This window comes from Pelobates fuscus, chromosome 2, assembly GCF_036172605.1.
Source record: "Pelobates fuscus isolate aPelFus1 chromosome 2, aPelFus1.pri, whole genome shotgun sequence".
Lineage (NCBI taxonomy): Eukaryota > Metazoa > Chordata > Amphibia > Anura > Pelobatidae > Pelobates > Pelobates fuscus.
This window is the reverse complement of record NC_086318.1, coordinates 123,186,377-123,205,803: the sequence shown is the minus strand read 5'-3', so window position 1 is coordinate 123,205,803 and position 19,427 is coordinate 123,186,377. Positions and strand designations below refer to the sequence as shown.

The 19,427-nt window shown below is 47.5% G+C and overlaps 1 protein-coding gene across 13 annotated transcripts; it reads left to right on the top strand.

Moving 5' to 3' along the window:
• The first annotated feature begins 11,782 nt into the window (after window positions 1–11,782).
• Window positions 11,783–17,864, top strand: LOC134586802 (actin-6-like). 13 transcript variants are annotated; one of them, XM_063442634.1, is made up of 3 exons: window positions 11,783–11,804; window positions 16,546–17,197; window positions 17,408–17,864. In XM_063442634.1, exons 1-3 carry the CDS (start codon window positions 11,783–11,785, stop codon window positions 17,862–17,864), a joined length of 1,131 nt encoding a protein of 376 aa, XP_063298704.1. The 13 variants fall into 13 exon arrangements, with proteins under 13 accessions (XP_063298704.1, XP_063298700.1, XP_063298702.1 ...); XM_063442630.1 differs by lacking the exon at window positions 11,783–11,804 and adding an exon at window positions 14,760–14,787 and having other exon boundaries at window positions 16,549–17,197; XM_063442632.1 differs by lacking the exon at window positions 11,783–11,804 and adding an exon at window positions 14,760–14,787 and having other exon boundaries at window positions 16,549–17,211; window positions 17,422–17,864.
• Window positions 17,865–19,427: the final 1,563 nt, after the last annotated feature.

The following is a 19,427-nucleotide window of genomic DNA, read 5'->3' as shown; positions in this document are numbered from 1 at the left end:
CAAAATGTTTACCAAATGGCAATTCTAACAAGAAATACCCGCCCCACTGTTCTCCTCCATCGATATATAGAACAGGAGGTGTGTGCAATCAAAAGTTCTACAGATAAACAAACTTTTAACGTGAATAAGCATATATACGTGATTTTATTGTCGCATGTCTCTTTTAACAAATTCAACAAGTGCTCTCTTGGAAAAGTGTTTCCCATGCGATCTCCCATCCCCAGGCCCCTACATTGCAGCTTCACCATCAAAGAGTATGAGAGCAAAACACCCAGGCACGTGCAATGTCTGTGCACTGTTGTCTAAATTTGGCAGAATTACCCACCCCCAGATATGCCCCCATCAGAACTGGACTCCTCCCACTGTAAGAGGGTTAGAAAGTTGTTGTTCATCAAGTGTCCAGTGTCCAGTGGATCCAAATTCCAAATATCTGTGTATGTCTGTTAGCATCCCTGGCACTAAAGATGAGCTCTTCCATGTGCCTCTCTCATGGGGACAAATCGCACCTGGTCACATTGAAACACCTCTGTCATGAAGCCCATGGAACAACGCAGTGGGAGGAGTGGGCCTTGACAGAGCCAGGGAGTGGGCAGGTGCTAGTGTTTGGGGGTTGGATTAGGGTAATGGTGCTTGGGGGTGGAGAAAGGGAGTATAAAGAGCAGCCATGTTAGAGTAGGGGCCATTTTAACCAGAGCCTCTCTTACCTGTAAATTGTGCAGGTCGGCGAGGTTCTTTTTCTTTCTCGTTTCTGCAGGATTATGGCGTCGTTAGAAGAGATCCTGGCTGGTGTTCGGGCAGCTGTGAAGGACAGAGGGCTGGATTGGCTCCATCAGCAGTTGGGGGCTACCGGGCCGGCTCCTGCGGTACCGGCCCGTCGACCGATGAGGAGGACAAGGCCACCCCAGCGTTTGAGCCCGCGGCACGGCGGAGGAGGAGCCCTTCAGCAGGACAGGAGGTGACCGGCGGTTCTGGTGAGGCCCTGTCAGCAGAGCCAGGCAGGCGCCTGGCTCGTTCCGGCGGGCGCGGCAGCGGTCTGGTGAAGACGGCCGTGAAGCGCACAGCGGCGGAAGGATACAAGCCACGCGGTTCCGCGGCTGGCAGGAGAAACGGACCGGAAGGATCTCGGAAGACGGCCGGGACGGAGGCCGGGTCGGCGGGAGGCCATGTGAGCGGAGGCTCGAAGCAGACACGTCCCGGTGAGTCAGCCACTATTGACAGTGCTGGGGGGCAGGGGAGTAATGAGGAAGGTGGGACTGTAACGGCCCCTCAGGCGTTAGGGGGAGGCTGGGACGGCGGAGTCACGGCAGGAACGTCCCAGGCAGGGGCAGGACAGGGAGACAGCTGCAGGGACAGGGGGAACTCGCAGGAGGCAAGTGGGTCCGGGCACACGGCAATCTGCCAGGACAGTGATAATGAAACAGGGACCGGGCGGACGGCTGAAGAGAGGCCAGGCTCAGCAGTGACAGATGGGAGGCGGAGAGCCCCTCCATTTAAGGCAGTTAAGGATGACAGCGGTAGGCGAGAGGGCCCATCCGGCCGCTCTCAAGGGCAGCGTCATGACATGGAGGCCGCAGGGAGCGGGTGGGGAGGAGAACGGTGCTTCTCTAGCGTCAGGCGCAGCGGCACGAGGAGCAGAACAGGGAGTTCAAGCAGCAGGGAAGGGACCCCAGCGCGGAGCAGGTGCAGCATAGCAGGATCCTGTTGCAGGAGGCACAGTTCCAGAGATAGAGAAAAGAGGAGGCAGCGTAGCGGATCAGGTTCGCCAGAAAGGAGGTTCAGCGATCAGAGGAGGGGAGCACCTCGCGAGGGCAGTCGTCCTGCGAGACGGAGCGTTACTAGAGATGGCTGGGAGGAACGTAGGGAGGAAAGGCGAGTAGGGACGGCTCAGGACAGACTACCCAGGATTCCTTCTCCCTACAGGTCACGGAGCAATACACCTACGGTCTCGAGGCGAGTCCAGGCGGATGGGAGTCGGCGACAACGGGACGCTCCAGTGCCTGGAAAGGCAGACGGAAGGACGGCGCCTCTGCAGCCAGCTACGGCCAGAGGTTCGAGCGGTGAGTCCACACACACACACGACACCCTGATCAGTTGTTAAGTGATTTAAGAACAATTTTAGAGTCTTGGTCTGGGACGGAGGGGTCGCCTGCGCATTTCGGGAAGGTGTGGGCACAGGAGAGTGGTCGGGTCCCGGCGGCTGGGCTCGGGGGGACGCGATTGTCTGTGTCCGGCGGAGGTGAGTCCGGCGCCGCAGCTGAGTCGTCGGGGTTAGAAGGAGGGGGCGCGGAGCGTGAGGTGATATCCCGGATGCGGCGCGGCAAAATGTGCACGTGTCCTTCGCGGGCCCCCTCGGATGTCATTTAAAAGCGGAGGTGAAGGACAAGATATGGAAAGGTGAGTTTGTGGAGATATTTTCCCTCCTTCCCCTGGAGGAGTTCTTGGACTTGAAGGAGGAGGATAAGAAGGATGCCAAAAAAGAGGAGGAGGAGAAAAGGCGGAGGTATCGCAAGATACCGAAGACTTTCGGGAATTGGTTGAGGGCCTTCTGCATTCTGGCTAGCGTTATAGGGGAGAAGACTCCGGGGCGTTGTTCCGAACTCTTCTGTTATTTAGATGGGATAGGAGACGCGTACCGAACCTACGGAGGCTTAGCTTGGTGGAGGTATGACGAACAGTTTCGTCAGCGGCTAGCGGCGAATGCGAACATGCGGTGGGACCAAATGGACCTGCCATTATGGATGCGCCTTATGATGGCCCAGAGGGCGGCGCCCTTTCCTGGGGCAGCCGGCGTGGCCACAGGGGCCGTGTCGGCTGGGCAAAAGAAGGGTTTCTGCTGGATGTACAACGAGGGACACTGCAAATGGGGAAATACTTGCAGGTTCCGGCACGAATGTTCCGGCTGCGGGGGGACTCACAGTGTCAGACGTTGCTTCAAAAAAGGCAAGACTGTTGGGGGAGGAGCTGGGAGTGTCTCCGGTGAGAATAGACGTGATGTTGCCTTGGCTAAGGCAATACGCTAATAGGGCGGATGCAGTTTTCTTGTGGCGGGGTTTTCGTGAGGGTTTTTTATTCCCTATGTAGTCAGGGGACCGGGTACGATATGTGGGAATCTTAAGTCTGTTCGGGAGCACCCGGAGGTAGTACGGGAAAAGCTAGGCAAGGAAGTGCAACTGGGGAGGATGGCGGGACCGTTCTTGTCGCCGCCATTGCCCGACTTGCGGATATCCCCACTTGGCGTGGTCCCCAAGAAAGAGGTAGGCAAGTTCAGGTTGATACATCATTTATCGTACCCGAAAGGGGCTTCGGTAAATGATGACATCGACGCGGCCCTCAGCTCCGTCTCCTATACGTCATTTGACAAGGCGGTCGAGTTGGTCAGGAGGCTGGGGCGTGGGGCGCTGATGGCAAAGGTAGATGTGGAAGCAGCATTCCGGCTGCTCCCGATACACCCGGACTGCCATCATCTGCTCGGGTGCTGTTTCGAAGGGGAAATTTTTGTTGACCTGTGCCTGCCAATGGGGTGTTCGATCTCGTGCGCCTATTTCGGGAAGTTTAGTACCTTCTTGGAGTGGGTGGTGCGGACAGAATCGGCAGGGGGCGCTGTGGTGCACTACCTTGACGATTTTCTCTGCGTGGGCCCGCGGGAGTCGGACCGATGTAGGCAGGTGTTGGACGTGTTTCAGTGGGTTGCGCACAAATTCGGGGTTCCCCTGGCGGAAGACAAGACGGTGGGGCCCACGACATGCCTTAGTTTTTTGGGGTTAGAAGTTGATTCTGAAAAATGGGAATGCCGGTTGCCGGGGGACAAATTGGCGAGGCTGAGAGAGTTGGTTGCCGCAGTAAGGAGGGCTAAGAAGGTGACATTGCGGGGGCTACAATCGTTGGTGGGGAGTCTTAATTTCGCGTGCCGGGTCATACCCATGGGGAGGGTTTTTTGTAGGCGCCTGGCGCAAGCAACGAGCAAAGTGCGGCTGCCGTCCCACTACATCAGGGTTTCGGCGGATATGAAGGCGGACTTAATGGTGTGGGACCGGTTTTTACAGGATTTTAATGGGACGGTGATTTTTAGAGAACCGGCGGCGGCAGGGGAGGCTTTGGGGCTGTATACCGATGCTTCTGGCAGCATGGGCTTTGGGGCTTACTTGGGGGGTCACTGGTGCGCCGAGCCGTGGCCTGAGGCTTGGAAACAAAGCCCGCTGATAAAAAACCTAGTGTTTTTAGAACTATTCCCGGTGGTGGTTGCGGTAGGTTTGTGGGGGCCGGTGTTAGCAAACAAGCAGATTGTGTTCCACTCAGATAACATGGCGGTGGTACAGGCGATCAACAGTTTGTCGGCGTCATCCCCCCCGGTGTTGTGTTTGCTGAGGCGTTTTGTCCTTCTCTGCATGTCTTTCAACTTGGTGTTTAGGGCTAGACACATCCCTGGTATGTTGAACGTGGTGGCTGATGCGCTTTCTCGTTTTCAGTGGGAACGATTCCGGGAAGCGGCGCCGGACGCTCTGGAGCAGGGGCAGGCTTGCCCGGTCGAGATGTGGCAGCTCGGGACCGCATGCTTGGGGAGTGTATAAGGAATTCTCTGGCGCCGAGCACTTGGTCGGGTTACGTCAAGGTTTGGAAGGATTGGGAGGAGACGGTACAACAGGTAGGGGGCGGCGGTTCGCAAGGGCAGAGGGTGGACGTGCTTTTGTGGATACTGTGTTGCTTGTTCGCTAAACAGGCGTCACCGGCCGTGGTGGATAGGTACATGTCTGCCTTGGCGTTTTTGTTCAAGTTCAACGGGTGGGAGGACATTACGAAGAATTTTGTGATACGCCAGGCGTTGAAGGGTTTTAAGAGGGGTAAGAAGCTTGCGGACTCGAGGCGGCCGGTGTCTTTCTCGGTTTTACAAAGTCTGTTAGGGGTGTTGATGGAGCTATGTGATTCTCCTTTCGAAGTAGCGCTATTTTCTGGGGCATTTGTCTGGGCGTTCTTTGGTGCTTTCCGCATCGGTGAGCTGGTGAGTGCCAACAGGTTGGGGAACGGCGGATTAATGCTCGAGGACGTGGACATATGTAGTGACAGGGTGCAGATATGCCTGCGCCGGTCTAAAACGGACGTTCTCGGCAAAGGATGTTCGGTGGTGTTGTATGAGTTACCGGGATCAGGGGCTTGCCCGGTAGCCTGCGGCGCGAGGTACTGGGATGTTCGGCCAAAAGCAAAGGGTTGTTTCTTTTTGCACGCCGATCGTTGTCACGATTTCAGTTTCTGCGGGTCTTTCGTAAGGGATTACAGAAGCTGGGCCTAGAGCCAAACCAATTTGGGACGCACTCGTTTCGCATTGGGGCGGCTACGGAGGCTGCGCGTTTAGGTTTGGGGGACGAGAGGATCAAACGGATCCGGAGGTGGGAATCCATGCGATTCCGCTCGTACGTACGGCCGGATAGGTTGGTGTAAATAAATGGTTCAAGGAATTTGGGATGGGGACGTTGTCTTTTCTGCCACTAATTTTGTCTCTTTTCAGGTTTGGAAGTTTGGTTGCTGGGCCACTCGTATGTGTACTGGGCGGAGAAGAGAGCCGCAGTTCGCAGAAGCGGATCACAGCTGGGCTTTCCATTGGAACGAGTGACTCTATCTTGGTTTGGTTTTAGGGGCGCTAGTTGGCAATGTTTATGCAGTTTCTTGTTTAAAAAAGTGGCTGGAGGGTCAGTCCCGGATGTGGTGTTGGTTCACGGAGGGGGGAACGACTTAGGTGGGATTCCCCAAAGGTACACCCCTACAGTTAACAGTATGATGTGGGGCCTCTTTGGTAGGCCGTGTTTCAAGTGAATTGTTATTTGGTTATTTATTGTTCAATTGGTAGGGTCATTGTCAGGGGTACTGTGTGGGGGGTATAGTAACTTAATGTATAGTTGGACAATGACCCTAAATTATGTTAATTATGTTAATTTATTATAATTTGATTACTAAAAGCTGTGGACTTTGTACTCCAACAGAATTAACTGTGTCCGTGTCTTATTTAGTATAAGGTTATAGCACATGCCGAATAACGTCTGTGCAAATGTTTTAATATAAGGTTTTAGCACATGCCGAATAACGTCTGTGCAAATGTCAGGTATGCCTAAAGTCTTATGGACAACATTTTTGTGAAAAGTTAAAGTCACAATTCAGTAGGGAGATCGAGTGATAATTCTCGCACTGATCTATGTCCTTGCCCTCTTTGGGGATCAGGAATATGGTAACAGACAGCATCTGTGTGGGGATGGAGCCTCCCTCCCTAATGGAGTTGTAGGCTGTCATGAACTGGGGAAATAGTATGTTAATAAATTGTTTATAATACTTCACCGGCAATACGTCAGGTCCAGTGCATTTTCCTACTTTAGTGGTTTTTAATGCTAGTGCCAGTTCTTCTACTGTAAATGGTTAGTCTAGGTCATGGGCGGCCTCCTCTGGGAGACATACATGGACATTTAGTTTCAGGTAGGTTCGAATTTGTGTCATGTTGGGTCCCTGAACGGGTGTCCCAGTTCCGTATAATATGTGCAAATAGACTTAGCAATCTCATAGGGTAGATACTGTATGCATTTTTTGGGAGTGTATTTTGGGAATATAAGAACCTGCTCTCTGTCTGTATATCATGCAAGCCGATAGCGTCTTTGAAAAGAACAACATTTTGGTGTCATGAGTGACTTCTCATAGGTGTTATTTAGCAGTTTAGAGAGGTTCTTCCATAAAATGGCTAGTTGGTGCCAGTCTATGGGGAGTTGTGTCTGTTTATGTAGTGTCTCGATTCACTGTGTTTCCATAATAAGGTGGAAAAATTGCACCCCTTCAAGTCCTCTTTACCTCTGTACCATTGGGAAAACAATTTGCATAGTAGATGTGACGAACTGGACCTCGTCACGGGTTCCTGGAGGGGCATATTTGCCAGCCTCTTACACTGTGACTATCGCCCCTGTGATAAAACTTGGTTTAAATCACTATTTGTGCCTGTTGGGACTTATAACAAAAACCATTCGAACTTTCGAAATGGCACTTCGAACTCCCGAAGCCATTCAAAGTGCCCTTCGACCACGTGGTGGCGGCCATCTTGTTCACATGGAGCAAAACCGCGAATAGACTTCAGGAGGACTTAGCCGCGAATGCCCTGTAACTATTTTCGGGATGAAAACTTTGCGGTTCCCGGTCGGTCCTCCAGTGGCACTTAGCCGCGGTTCTATGGAACTATTTTTGGCACCATGCCTGCGGTCAGTAAAATTATGACTTTAAAACTATTTCTGAACCCCTGAACTGATCTGGGTGATTTTTGGATATGTTGGTCATCCAGATCAGGGCTATCAGGTGATGTAACATTTGTGGGGATATTGTGCGTTTTGGCATACTTTTGGGGTTTTGTAAAATATATGTTCTTTTTCACTTGGAGATAATTGAGTTGATCTAGTAAATAGCTATACCTGTTATACTCTCTCCACTGGGAGCTGGATCCAGGTGTTTGGTCCAGGGTGGGAAGAGACAGCGAAAGCCCCAGCCAAGCTACGGCAGCTAGGGGGCTAAAGTGCTGATGGTGTCTGGTGGAGTACAATAACCAAAAGAGTGAGCGCTAGAGTCCCATACAGACAATATGGCAGCGTTTCAAAATACAATGCACAACAAAATGTGTGAAAAGCACAATAATAGTTACCAAAAAAAAACGCGCTAAATCGATCTGTAAACATAAAAAACACACATAATAGTGCAGACCATCTAGTAATAATAATATGAGAAATGGGAGTGATAGGAGAAAAACTCACATGTCCCAGAGCCCTATCACCCCTGGCTCTGGGTTTGTAAGGCTCTTTGGAAGAGGGGATATCCCCACACTGCAGGATCTTCCACAGAATGTATCAGCTGGTAATTTCGTTTTGCTGTGTGTAGGAAAAAGAAGGGCAGGACCTCCAATTGAATAATATCACAATTCAATTTATTTGTACAAAAGAAGTTAAAAACCCTTACTTGGGATGTGGTGGGTATAAACTCGCAGAGTCACCCACATAAAAGCATAAGACAAATATCCGAAAAACGCTTCCTGGTTGCAGTCCGGTCACGTGATCGCTTCCGGGTCCGCCCTCCAATGACGTCCGTGTGACGCGTTTCGCCCGCCTCCACAGGCTTCTTCCGACGGTGTCTGGTGGAGTGCTTGGAGTCCTCGGTGAGCACTAGGAGCATCAACTGATGGAGGCACCTGGTCGGGGTTGCAGGCGGTCCGTCACAGTAGACATTGTGATGGTAGTCACCATCACCTGGGGTTTCATACAGACATTTTATGTAGGGCCCTGGACTATTCCTATGTTTAAGTTATCTGTGTCGATTGTGGGTGCAGGATGTGTGTTTAATGTGGTTGTTTGGGGTTAAAAGTTATTGTGCTCTCCTGTCTTGCTAATATTTTCAATTAACTAGGTGAATTTGGTTGTGGGACCTGTACAGTGCCACCTGTTGTGTTGCAAGGATCTATTAACAGCTATGTTCACTACCTGAATAGCAAGGCATGCTAATTTGCAAATTCAGGTAAATTTACATATTGCTAATTCTGCAGGCTGGAGAGATATGTTCTGTTAATTATTGTCTTCCCTATCCCTTTATAAATATGTTATTATGCTATTGTATATTTTGTGACATGTTTCGGTTATTTGACCTACTACTCCAGTTACGAATAGTAGGTCTATGTGAGGGTGATTTCAAGTACAAAAAAGCCCTGTGCTCAAACTCCTGCTACTCTCGGGCAATAGCAACAACCATAGTATACACCAGCCCCAATACATACAGTAAAAACCAAAGAAAGAAAGTTACCTGCGCTCTTCCCAAATCCCTATGCATATTTAAACAAATGGAAGGTATTTAGTTGCTCCAATGGCCATGAGAGTTTAGCCCACCTGGCATGTCAACGCAAACCTCTCAGGTTGGCTTCTGTCAAAGATATCTCTAATGAGACAGAGAGGGGTATTTTTTTTATATACACCCCTACATGCTTATTAACCCTTAATAAGGTACACATGGGATGGACGGCAGCATTGTAACATGGCTGTGTGATACAAAAATGAATACAAATTAAAAAAAACAAGTCCTGCGCTCAAACTCCCACTACTCTTGGGTGGCAGCAATGACCATAGTACACATAAGGAGGATGTAAGGGTAATTTTAGAGTCATGAGGACAGGGTGTGTTCTGACCGCAGGGCAGTCCCTATATGAGTCTGACGCAGGTCGGTAAGATAATAGTGTAGGAGGAAGAAGTAGTCGAGTTTGGAATACGTCTTAGTAGGTGTGGAGTAGAAAGTGTAATCCCTAAAATCAGGATGCATGGCTTGCCAGCAGTTGGCCATTGTTTGGTCCTTGAGATATGTGTTTATGGACCTTAGGATATATTGTGTGACTAACAGTGTGCCGGTGGAAGTGTCTAACATGGGGTCCAAGGCCACATTAAAATTTCCCTCTAGGAATATCCAGCCCCCCGTAAATCCCTCCAAAGCTTCTAACATAGACCTTAGGAATCTCCTTTGTCTCTTGTTTGGCTTGTAAAGGTTCACTAGGGTGCATGGTCTGTTTAGTATCTTGCCCTCCTTTTCTTGTAGGTGTGAACTAAAGGGACCTGTGGATTAGGATTGGGGTGCCCTTCAACTTTCCCTCTGGGTTGTTACTCATGAAACACTGTGTGTGCCGTGGTCAGTCATCATAGGGAACTATCTTTGTTGAAGTGCGTTTCCTGGATATGTGATATGTGTGGATTCTGTCCATGGAAGGGTCTCAAGACAGTGGATCATTTCTTGGGAATGTTAAGGCCTCTGGGGTTGATTGATAAGAGGTTAATAGAGGCACAAATGTAAGCTGGTTTAGAGGCCATCTCCTAGGTAGGATAAATTTATTCACAGGTCACGAGTGTCAGGAAATGAGGGGAAGGAAGAGGAAAAAAAGCGGGGGGAGTAAGGGATAAACACAATTGAAGCTCACAGGGGACTGCCCCCCAACTGTGTCGGCAAATACTACAAAAGGGGGAGTGTAGCCTAGCCTCCTCCAATAGCAATCACCTGAGCCAGACGTGTGTCAACTGGGGTTTTCCAGGCCCAGAGTCGTGAGGCATCCTGTGTCAGAGAAATATGTCACTTTAACACAAAGTAAGCCCCAAGGTGCTCCATGGATCTAGCGCCCAACCAACACAGGTCTTCACGTCTTTTGAAGCATGGATTAAGTGAATCTACTTTGCTGGGGAAGAACTATCTGGCAATATTACACCAGCAATTGAGTCGCAACAATACCTTATTAGTAAGACATTCAACAATCCCCTACAGTAAAAATGAAAATAAACATAACAACTCAGTGCAAGTAACAGCAACCCTACAAGAGACAGGGACCCCCTCCCCCCCATCTGCCATCGTCTGATTCCCCACCCTCAGGTCCCCTGTCCACCCAGGGGCTGATCAATGGGACGACCCCACCACAAGATCCCTCAAACATGAGTGGGCACCAAAAGGCATTCAAGTGTGACCTCTGGACATTCTTTATCCCCACCTCCCCTCAACCTGCGGGTAATCGTGTCCCCCGGAAGAATCCTCAGTGCCCCGAATGGTACACATCAGGTGGGTCCCACTAGTTATAATGCAAGCACAGTACCTATGAGACGTGAGTGGACACCTTAATGTCTGGGCCCCAACCACCCAGGGTGGTAACAGTCAGACTTCCAGGCTCTAGCGATTAGGCTAGGGAAGGAGTGATCATCCCATGGATGTTTAGCATTCCCTTATGGCAGAATCCTGTTTTCTGGCAAAATTTCTCTAGCAGGCAGTTGGAGGCACAGCTGGTATCAACAAAGTAGACTAGTCCCTAAGGGGAACTGCATTAGTGTCCAGTTTTAGGCCTGGCAAGGACAAGGCGCTGGGTCATTTGTTATGTTGCCTCAATGTTGGTTCCCCAATGGTCTGGTGGATTCCAACCTCTAGTAATAGCCCCTTTGGGGCAGAGCAGTCCCAGTAGGTATATCCTCTGTGGGGTGTTATAAGGATAGCAGTCTGGCCATTTTTTGTTGAGTGGTGGCAACTGCAGCAGGTCCGAGTGTCCCACAAAGTCCCTGGACTTCTCAGCGGGCAGGGCAGTGAACACCAGCAGGGTTAGTGGATACTTTGGGAGGCCAATGCACGAGTAAGTGGAAGTTTACAGTTACAGAGAGATAGCCATCTTTGAGGCATAGATGCTTGAACCAATTGTTTTGTTGAAGAAGGTCCCTGAGATGTTGAGTACTGTAGCGGAGCGGCAATATTAAATCCCACGATCTCCGCTGGTATTAATGCAAGTCCCCATGCAAGGGGTTTCCTTACTGACATAGCAGGGGTAACACAGTAAGGGACTACATGGGGGACTTAACATTTGGAGCATTTCTCCCATCAGGCACTGCTGCACGAGAGGGATACTCCCACTGGAATATACTGTTAATTGGATTATCCCTCCGTGCAGCAGAACCGGCATTTTACTTTTAAATTCACCACTTGTACAATATTCATGTTATTCTGACGAACGGACATTCGGTAGATAGCTGGGGTCTGAGTGCACCTTTCGTGAGAGTACCGCTCAGATCCAAGCTAAAACAACCGAACGCCGCACGAAATACACTTTATTATTAAGGTCGTCTGAAAGTAACGTACACCGATGGGGAACCACAATAGGAGAAGACCGGAGCTCCCGAACGGCATGGAAGTACAGCGGTGTTCGTGCCGTCGAGTAGCCGTTTTCAGTTCCAGGTGCTCGACGACAAAACACAGCTGGGGAGACAAAGGATCCAAGATGGCCGACCGCCGCGTGGTCGGTAGTCGAACGACGGCCACCCAGGAAAGCACTTAGCTACCGATTGCAACAATGTTGCAATCTGGTAATTGGTGCCACACGACCATCAGTGTGTGGGCTTGGGTTCGGTACTTAGTTCGTTTCACGAACAGCCGGTAAAGTTGCTGTTCGTGAAACAACCATGTAAATGCTAGCGGCTTTCGGCTGCTAGCATACGAATGCTATAGGATTACATGCAAACATACATTTCAATACAGAATGCAAAGTACATTCAAACAGAATAGGGCAGCAGTGTTTAGGACAACCTTTAGAGTCACAGCTCTATAGTCTGAAGTGGCTAGGTTTGCCACAAGTACCTTCCAGTTTGAAATGGTGTTATTAGACAAAAGCATGTAATACACATCTTTTTTTCGACTAGAAAAACGTTGTTTAACAAACCACCTTTGTTGTGAGCCTTTCAAATGGCGCTTTTGAGAGAAGAGTTTGAAGCTCTTCGGGGATTCAACAAAATGTATCTATACACTAATAAGGAAGAAGTGCCAAAATTGCAACTAAAACCTCAAAGAATTACCACTAATATATTATAGTTTCTCTTGGTAATAGAGTCATGCCATAATTATCCACAGAGTCTATCTCTGCAACAGGGCTGGGCATACATTTTTGTCCAACACCTGAAGCTATTCTTTTCTTCTAACTGAGACGAGTATGTTAGCTGGTGCGAAGAGGAGGATGAGGCATTGATTGCCATGGAGTGGTATGAATACCTATGGTTGTCTAGGACTCCTAAAGTCTCTGTATTAAACAGATGGTCCTTGGAGCGGAGTTCACCTGCAAAGGATTATTTATTAAATTTGGACTTAATGTCCAGCCCAGTTCAGTCATCATTATCTGAATTGCTTGCCAGTCATCCAACCCATATAGGTCAAGTGGGCAATTGTGTTCCACCTCATCTGAAGACAGTCTGGATACCCCTTGAACCATAGGGGCAGAAGTCACTTGCAGAGTCTTTAGAGACTTTCCAGTGTTATTTGGTAGGCCTTATCAGCTCAGGGGATGAATTATCTGGGCCCTTATACTCATTAGAGGGAGTGTGGTCTTAAACGGGGGTAAGTTCTGACCCTTCTCAAGTCAGGGAAAAATTAGAGAGTGCATGGTTTCCAGAGAATCGGTGACAGTGACATAGATTCATCAAGCCCTTCCATAATCCAGATAACGTTTACTGGCAGAAAATAAAATAATGAGACACAAGGTGATTATTCCTAGGTCACCCCTATGTAAAGCAGATAAATATATTAAGGAGGCTCACCGCTAAAAACACCAGGTGTATAGCAAATTAATTTGATAGAGTGCTCACCCCTAAGTATTGGATGTATAAATAGTTGCCCAGATAAAATGTATCAATATAGGGAGTCTAAGGCAAAGCTTGACAAATTTGCTTAGTATCTAGGAGCCAGCTAAAAATGTTAGGAGACATTTTTTTTTTTAAACTAACAAAGTTTAATTTTCAATGAGAAAAATGCAATTATTAAAGCGATACTATAGTCACCAGAATCACTAAAGCTTAATGTAATTGTTCTGGTGTCCATAGCCTTTCCCTGCAGTCTTTTCAATGCAAACACTACCTTTTCTGTCATTGCTGCTTAGTAACACCTCTAGTGACAGTCACTTAGATGGCCACTAGAGTCCTAGGTCAGAGCTGCACAGTGTGCAGTACCCACATTCAGTTTCTTCACGCTCTGCATGGTCATTATTAAAACAGGATATAAGGATACCTCCAAAAGGTAGGGAAGAGAGAGTTGTTACAAGTCTTGTGTGCAAGATACAGAGGCTCTAGAAAAGAAGAGATTATAGGGTAAAACAGGTTTAATGTCGGAAGGGGCAAACTCCGGGAATCGTGGTGCTAATTTCCTCAGTGAATTGTACACAAACCTTCCCGGGACTACCTATTCAAGTTGTGGGGTGATGACCATTTATAACTTCTGCAGCAGTAGGTCTTATTGGTTCAGGGCCCCAGTTATGCATCTGGTCATATATATATATATATATATATATATATATATATACTGTATATTGAATATAAAAATATTAGACTCAATGCCTGCATTTTTGTGTCTTAGCCATTCCTAAATTATCCCTGCAAGTTTTATTTTATTTTATTTAGCCTATGTCTCTCATGTCTAGAAGAAATTATCTGTACATAAGCCTAATCTATGCACACTATGTATATTTGTTTGTCTAACCTGCTAATACTCTTTCATCTCCATGTTAGGCAAGCTCCTAACAGTATAGATCTGTCCTTGTGATTGGGATCAGTATAATTATACTAGCAGTAAAGCAAGTACCTGTATAGCAAGCAAATAAATATTAGCCTGCCTTTGGTCTGTGTCTCGTACATTGTGTTTTAGTCTTTACATATTCTTAGGTAACATGAAATTAACCACGTTTTACAAAACATAATACATCTCACTAGCAGTATGCAACAAATGTTTGCAAGGCTTACCCACCTTTACATTGTCAATCTGAAAATAATTTTTAAAAACTTAGTTAAAATTAGTTAAGAATTGCAATATGATGGGGGGCGGGGCCTGGACGCCATGCCGGACGGTCACAGACTGCTGGGGTGCCTGCTCAGTCGCGCTCTAAGCGCTAAATAGAGGGTGAAAATCTCTTATATATCTCTTACCCACACTGGTACCTTCGTCTGATACTCCTGAGACAATCTTGGAGTGGTCTTGTGGGCAGCCTGATTTCTATGGCCTCCGGCAAATCGTGGCCTGGTGCTGTCCCGGCGGGAGAAACGGACGATCTCTCTGCCTGGGGCGACCTGAGCTTTTCTCTGTGTGGACCCTCATAGCCCTGCACTCCTTCCCTCTGGACCGGCGGGGGTTATCCCGGTACCTACCAGACAACAACTACCAACCTGTCTACAGCTCCTGGGTCAGCCGTGCCGACCATACCACTCTGTGGCCTACCTAAGATGGCGGACGATGGCGATGCAGTGAGGCGTACTACACAAGCGAAGACACAGAATTGGGAGGAAGCCTTCCTAAACAAATTTGATGCAATATGCCGGCGGTTCTGGCGATGCTAGACGAGAAGGAGTCAGCACCCAGCACTGCAGATCCCGGTTGCGCCGCCTGCATGCAAAGTTCCTGCTGGGAAACCACTCCCGAGAAGGAGTTCTTGAAGAGTCAAGTGGACGCCAAGGGTGAAGCGTACCTGCGAAAAGCACAGTCCCCTGGAATCTCAAGGACTTTGCCGCATTGAACGGGGACAGATATGGAGCCACGGGAGTTGGAGTGATGTTGCAATCTGCAGAACCCAGAGAGGTTTCTTTCAGCTTCTATACCTGCCTGGACTTTGTGGGTGTGCTAGGGGTATTAGCTGAACAAGCTACTATCAAGCTGCCCCTGCCCGTTCAGACATCCTAGCTCAGCAAGCATGCTGCACTGGCTTCCCATTCAGTGAGCAAGGTTAACAAGCATCTGTTTTTTTTTCCATGTTTCTATGTTGTTCTCTACCTGTTTAGACCTTCTTCACACTCATTCATTAGCATAAATCTGGCCTTGGAGTTGCAACCTAATCCTGCTGCCACCAATAGTATAATCGACTGATAAGCTTTAAGCTGTTTTTCTGTAAGGGGTAGCCCCTAACTAATCATCATGCATGCATACTTCCTATGTTTTTCCCTTGAGTTCAACACTGACCTTTACCATGTATGAAGACATACCTGTCGCCTCACATATAGTGCATATTATCATCCTATGTGTTTAACTGTTTGTGTATCGTACATGCACTGTTCTTTTATACTTGACACATAAAAAAAGGCAACTTTTTGCCATGGCTCATGTGAGCCCCTACTGCTGTATTCTGATATGTATTATTCAAATGCCTCAATAAAATAAAGAATAAAAAAAAAAAAAAAAAAAAAAAATGCAATATGTCAATAAAAATAGGCCTAATATTACATGCTTGGTACCGATTTTACTTAAAGGAACACTATAGCGTTCAGAATACAAATATGTATTCCTAACGCTATAGACCCATAGTCACTGTTTAGGTTAATTAACCTTTTCTTTGCTTACCTTAATCCAGCGCCAGGCTCCCTCGGCACTGGTGACCTCTCCTCCTCCATCGACGTCAGCTTCTGAGTGGATCCGAATGGGCATGCGTGTCCAGAGGCGCTTGCGCATTCAAACCAGCCCATAGGAAAGCATTACTCAGCGTCAAATAAGTGTGATTTACTCCATGTAAATGGCAAAAGAGGCCTCGAGTGGCTGTCAGGGAGACAGCCAATAGAGGCTGGATTAATTCTGCATTGTAAACATAGCAGTTTCTCTGAAACTGCTATGTTTTCAGCTGCAGGGTTAAAACTAGGGGGACCTGGTACCCAGACCACTTAATCGAGGTGAAGTGGTCTGGGTGCCAATAATGGTCCTTTAACTTAAATTGCACAGGATGGATGCAGTAATCAAGGGTAGTTGCATGGCCTCCATTGCCACTGAAAACCCCCAAACATAAATAATAAAAAATAGTGTCTAGAGAGATATTCTTTATTTATAGTGATAAGTAAGCCCTCCACAATAAACTGTAGCATAACACTGGGATATAGCAAGGTAAACTGTCATTATTACATCATACCTTGCTCACATAAATACAAACAGGGCAGGAGGTGTAGTCCTCTTTGATCAGAGAAGCTGCTACTATTAACAGTTCAGCTGACACCAGTGGGATAGCAAACAAGATGGCTGATATTCCACAAGCAGTGGTAATAGACAATGGTTCTGGATTTATTAAATTTGGATTTTCAGGAGAAGAAAACCCACGATTTGTGTACTCAAATTTAGTAGGCAGATCAAAATACAAACCTTTCATTGTTGGAGCTGGACAAAGGGATTACTATATTGGAGAAAATGCACAGGTAAGAAGGGGTATCCTCTCATTAAACTACCCTGTGGAGCATGGTGTGGTAAATTCATGGGATGACATGGAGCTCATATGGAAGAATGGATATAAAGATCATCTAGAGATAAATTCGTGTGAGAGACCAGGCCTTGTTTCTGAGGCACCTCTCAATCTACGTGCCAACAGAGAAAAGATGATGGCTGTTTTATTTGAGGGACTTGGTGTTCCTGCAACATATGTCTCAATCCAAGCCGTTTTAGCTCTCTACTCCTCAGGAAAAGTAACTGGTTGTGTGGTGGACATAGGTGATGGGTTGACATACACAGTCCCTATATTTGAAGGATACTGTCTTCAACATGCCGTGCTAAGGCTTGACCTAGCAGGAAGAGAACTAACAAGCTATCTGATGAGCATACTAAATGAAAGTGGTCTTTCCTTTATTAGTACATCAGAAAGAGAAATTGTCAAATATGTGAAAGATAGGCAATGTTATATTGCTGATGAAATAGAATTGGAGGAATTAAAATTAACAGAAGAATTGGAAAAAAAATACAAACTTCACGATGGAAAGATTGTCACCATCCACAGAGAGAGGTATAAATGTTCAGAAACATTTTTTCATCCTGCAAGAACTGGAATGGAAGAAATGGAAAAAGTATTCAAACTTCCTGTTGGAAAGATTATCACCATCCACAAAGAGAGGTATAAATGTTCAGAAACACAATTTCATCCTGCAAGAACTGGAATGGAAGAATTGGAAAAAGAATACAAACTTCCTGATGGAAAGATTATCACCGTCCACAAAAATAGGTATAAATGTCCAGAAACACTATTTCATCCTGCAAGAATTGGAATGGATTCACCAGGCATTGATAAAATGTGTTTTAATAGCATAATGAAGTGTGACATTGATCTTCGGAGTTCTATGTACAGCAAAGTGTTAATGTCTGGAGGGAGCACTATGCTTCCTGGAATTGGTGAGAGTATGACCAAGGAACTGGCCAGATTGATCCCACCAGAATGCCCACTAAATGTTCTTACTTCACCTAAACCAACTGTGGCAGTATGGACGGGAGGATCAATATTGTCTTCTCTGTCTACCTTTCAGCCAATGTGGATTACACGGGCAGAATTCTTGGAAATGGGACCGAAAATCGTTCACAGAAAATGCTTCTAGATGAGTAGCACAAAGTAGTATGCTTAAAAGTGCATGAATAAAACCATTGTAGCTGTATGTGATCCATGTTCTTTTCATTTCAAATTCTCTTTTGTTTTGGGTCAGATGACTTTTTAGATTAGCATTAGTGATGTAATTTGAATTTAAAAAGTGATAGTATAGAATATCTTAAAGGGACACTATTGTCACCCATACCACTTCAGCTAAATTCTTTATTTATGGTGTGCTATTGATAACAGAAAGCTTGGTAAGCCACAACAGCTTTCACACATATAGATAAAACAGGCTTTTGGAACAGTGACATTCAGATAGACTGCACATTTTTTTTTTATATTAAAGTATGCTAGAAAGTCATGTCTAAGATCTGAGCATTACTTATAGAGAGCTGTTAGACATGGTTAGTTGTAGGTCATAATAGGATAAAACAGGCAAATAAAACAGGTTGAACAATATGGCATAGAAAGAAAAAAAACGTATAGAAAAAACTGTTAACAGCATGCCATATGAAGGATAGACCCCTGAGCCCCACAGTCAGCCCGAGACAGGGTAATAGCTGGAGGGAAAATATGGGCCACGTTAAAGATCTGTTAGGATACACTCCCAGGTGTTCGGTATGGTTCTCACCCCCACCACAGTCCCAAGATGCAGACTCGGATCTGTCTCCTCAGTGTGAGTCATTTTGCAGTTTTTGTACCGCCAGCTTGAGGCAGGGGGTGTCAAGCACAAATCCACTCTGGGTGTAGGTCGTCGCTTGATGCTGCGGTGGAGGGTTATCAGCCCATTTCATGCCGGAGCAGAGTCTCCCCTGGTGGTAAGTTGGCAGAGATCGGCAGAGGAAGAGGTATAACCCAGTTGTGGGGGTTACTTCAGCCAGCGGCTCGCTGGAGATGGGAGCTGCGACGTCCATAGTTGCGTTCTGATCTGGGCCACTTGATTGGTATGTTTCTCTCGGGTAGGATCGCCCAGAGTTGTGTGCAGAAGATATTGACCGCCACCTCCAGTGCCTGCCTGTGTTGTGTGGCAGGCTCAGCAGCCATCTTGCGATGCGAGTGAGTCCACCAACCATCCGGGCCGACAGCAGGGCACCGGGGTGGAGCGGGATGACCCCCACCGGTCCAAAGGGGGGGGGAACAGGGCTGGTGCCTCCGAAGTTCTAAGGGTCTAGCTTGTTGCAGGCAGGATAGCAGGGCAGCGACCGTCCACCCCCCTCACCACCTGCATAGGCCGCAATCATAGAGTGTTATTATTTCCACGCAAGGGACAAATTTCGGGCCGAACTTCGGAACCAGCACCCCACCGTGCATTAAACTGTTGCTTTTCAGTGTCATATGGGGGGTTTTGCAGCATTTGTGAACCAAAGGTCTGAAAATCGTGGGAGCTGTTCTTCCATGCGACAATGCAGCATGGCAGTCCGCCCCCCCGCCCCCTCCCCCCCTCAGGTTTTAACCCTTCAGAAGTAAACATAGCAGGGTTAATCCAACCTCTAGTGGCTGTCTTCCCGACAGCCGCTAGTGGCGAATCTGCGACGCTGGATGCAAAATTCACATCCAGCGTGCAGAACGT

Coding starts and splice junctions, on each gene's coding strand:
- LOC134586802 (XM_063442630.1), top strand. CDS start 14,760: ATGGCGGACGATGGCGATGCAGTGAGGC. Junction 14,788..16,548: donor CGATGGCGATGCAGTGAGGC/GTACTACACAAG, acceptor TTCCACAAGCAG/TGGTAATAGACAATGGTTCT. Junction 17,198..17,407: donor TATATTGCTGATGAAATAGA/ATTGGAGGAATT, acceptor ATGTTCAGAAAC/ACAATTTCATCCTGCAAGAA.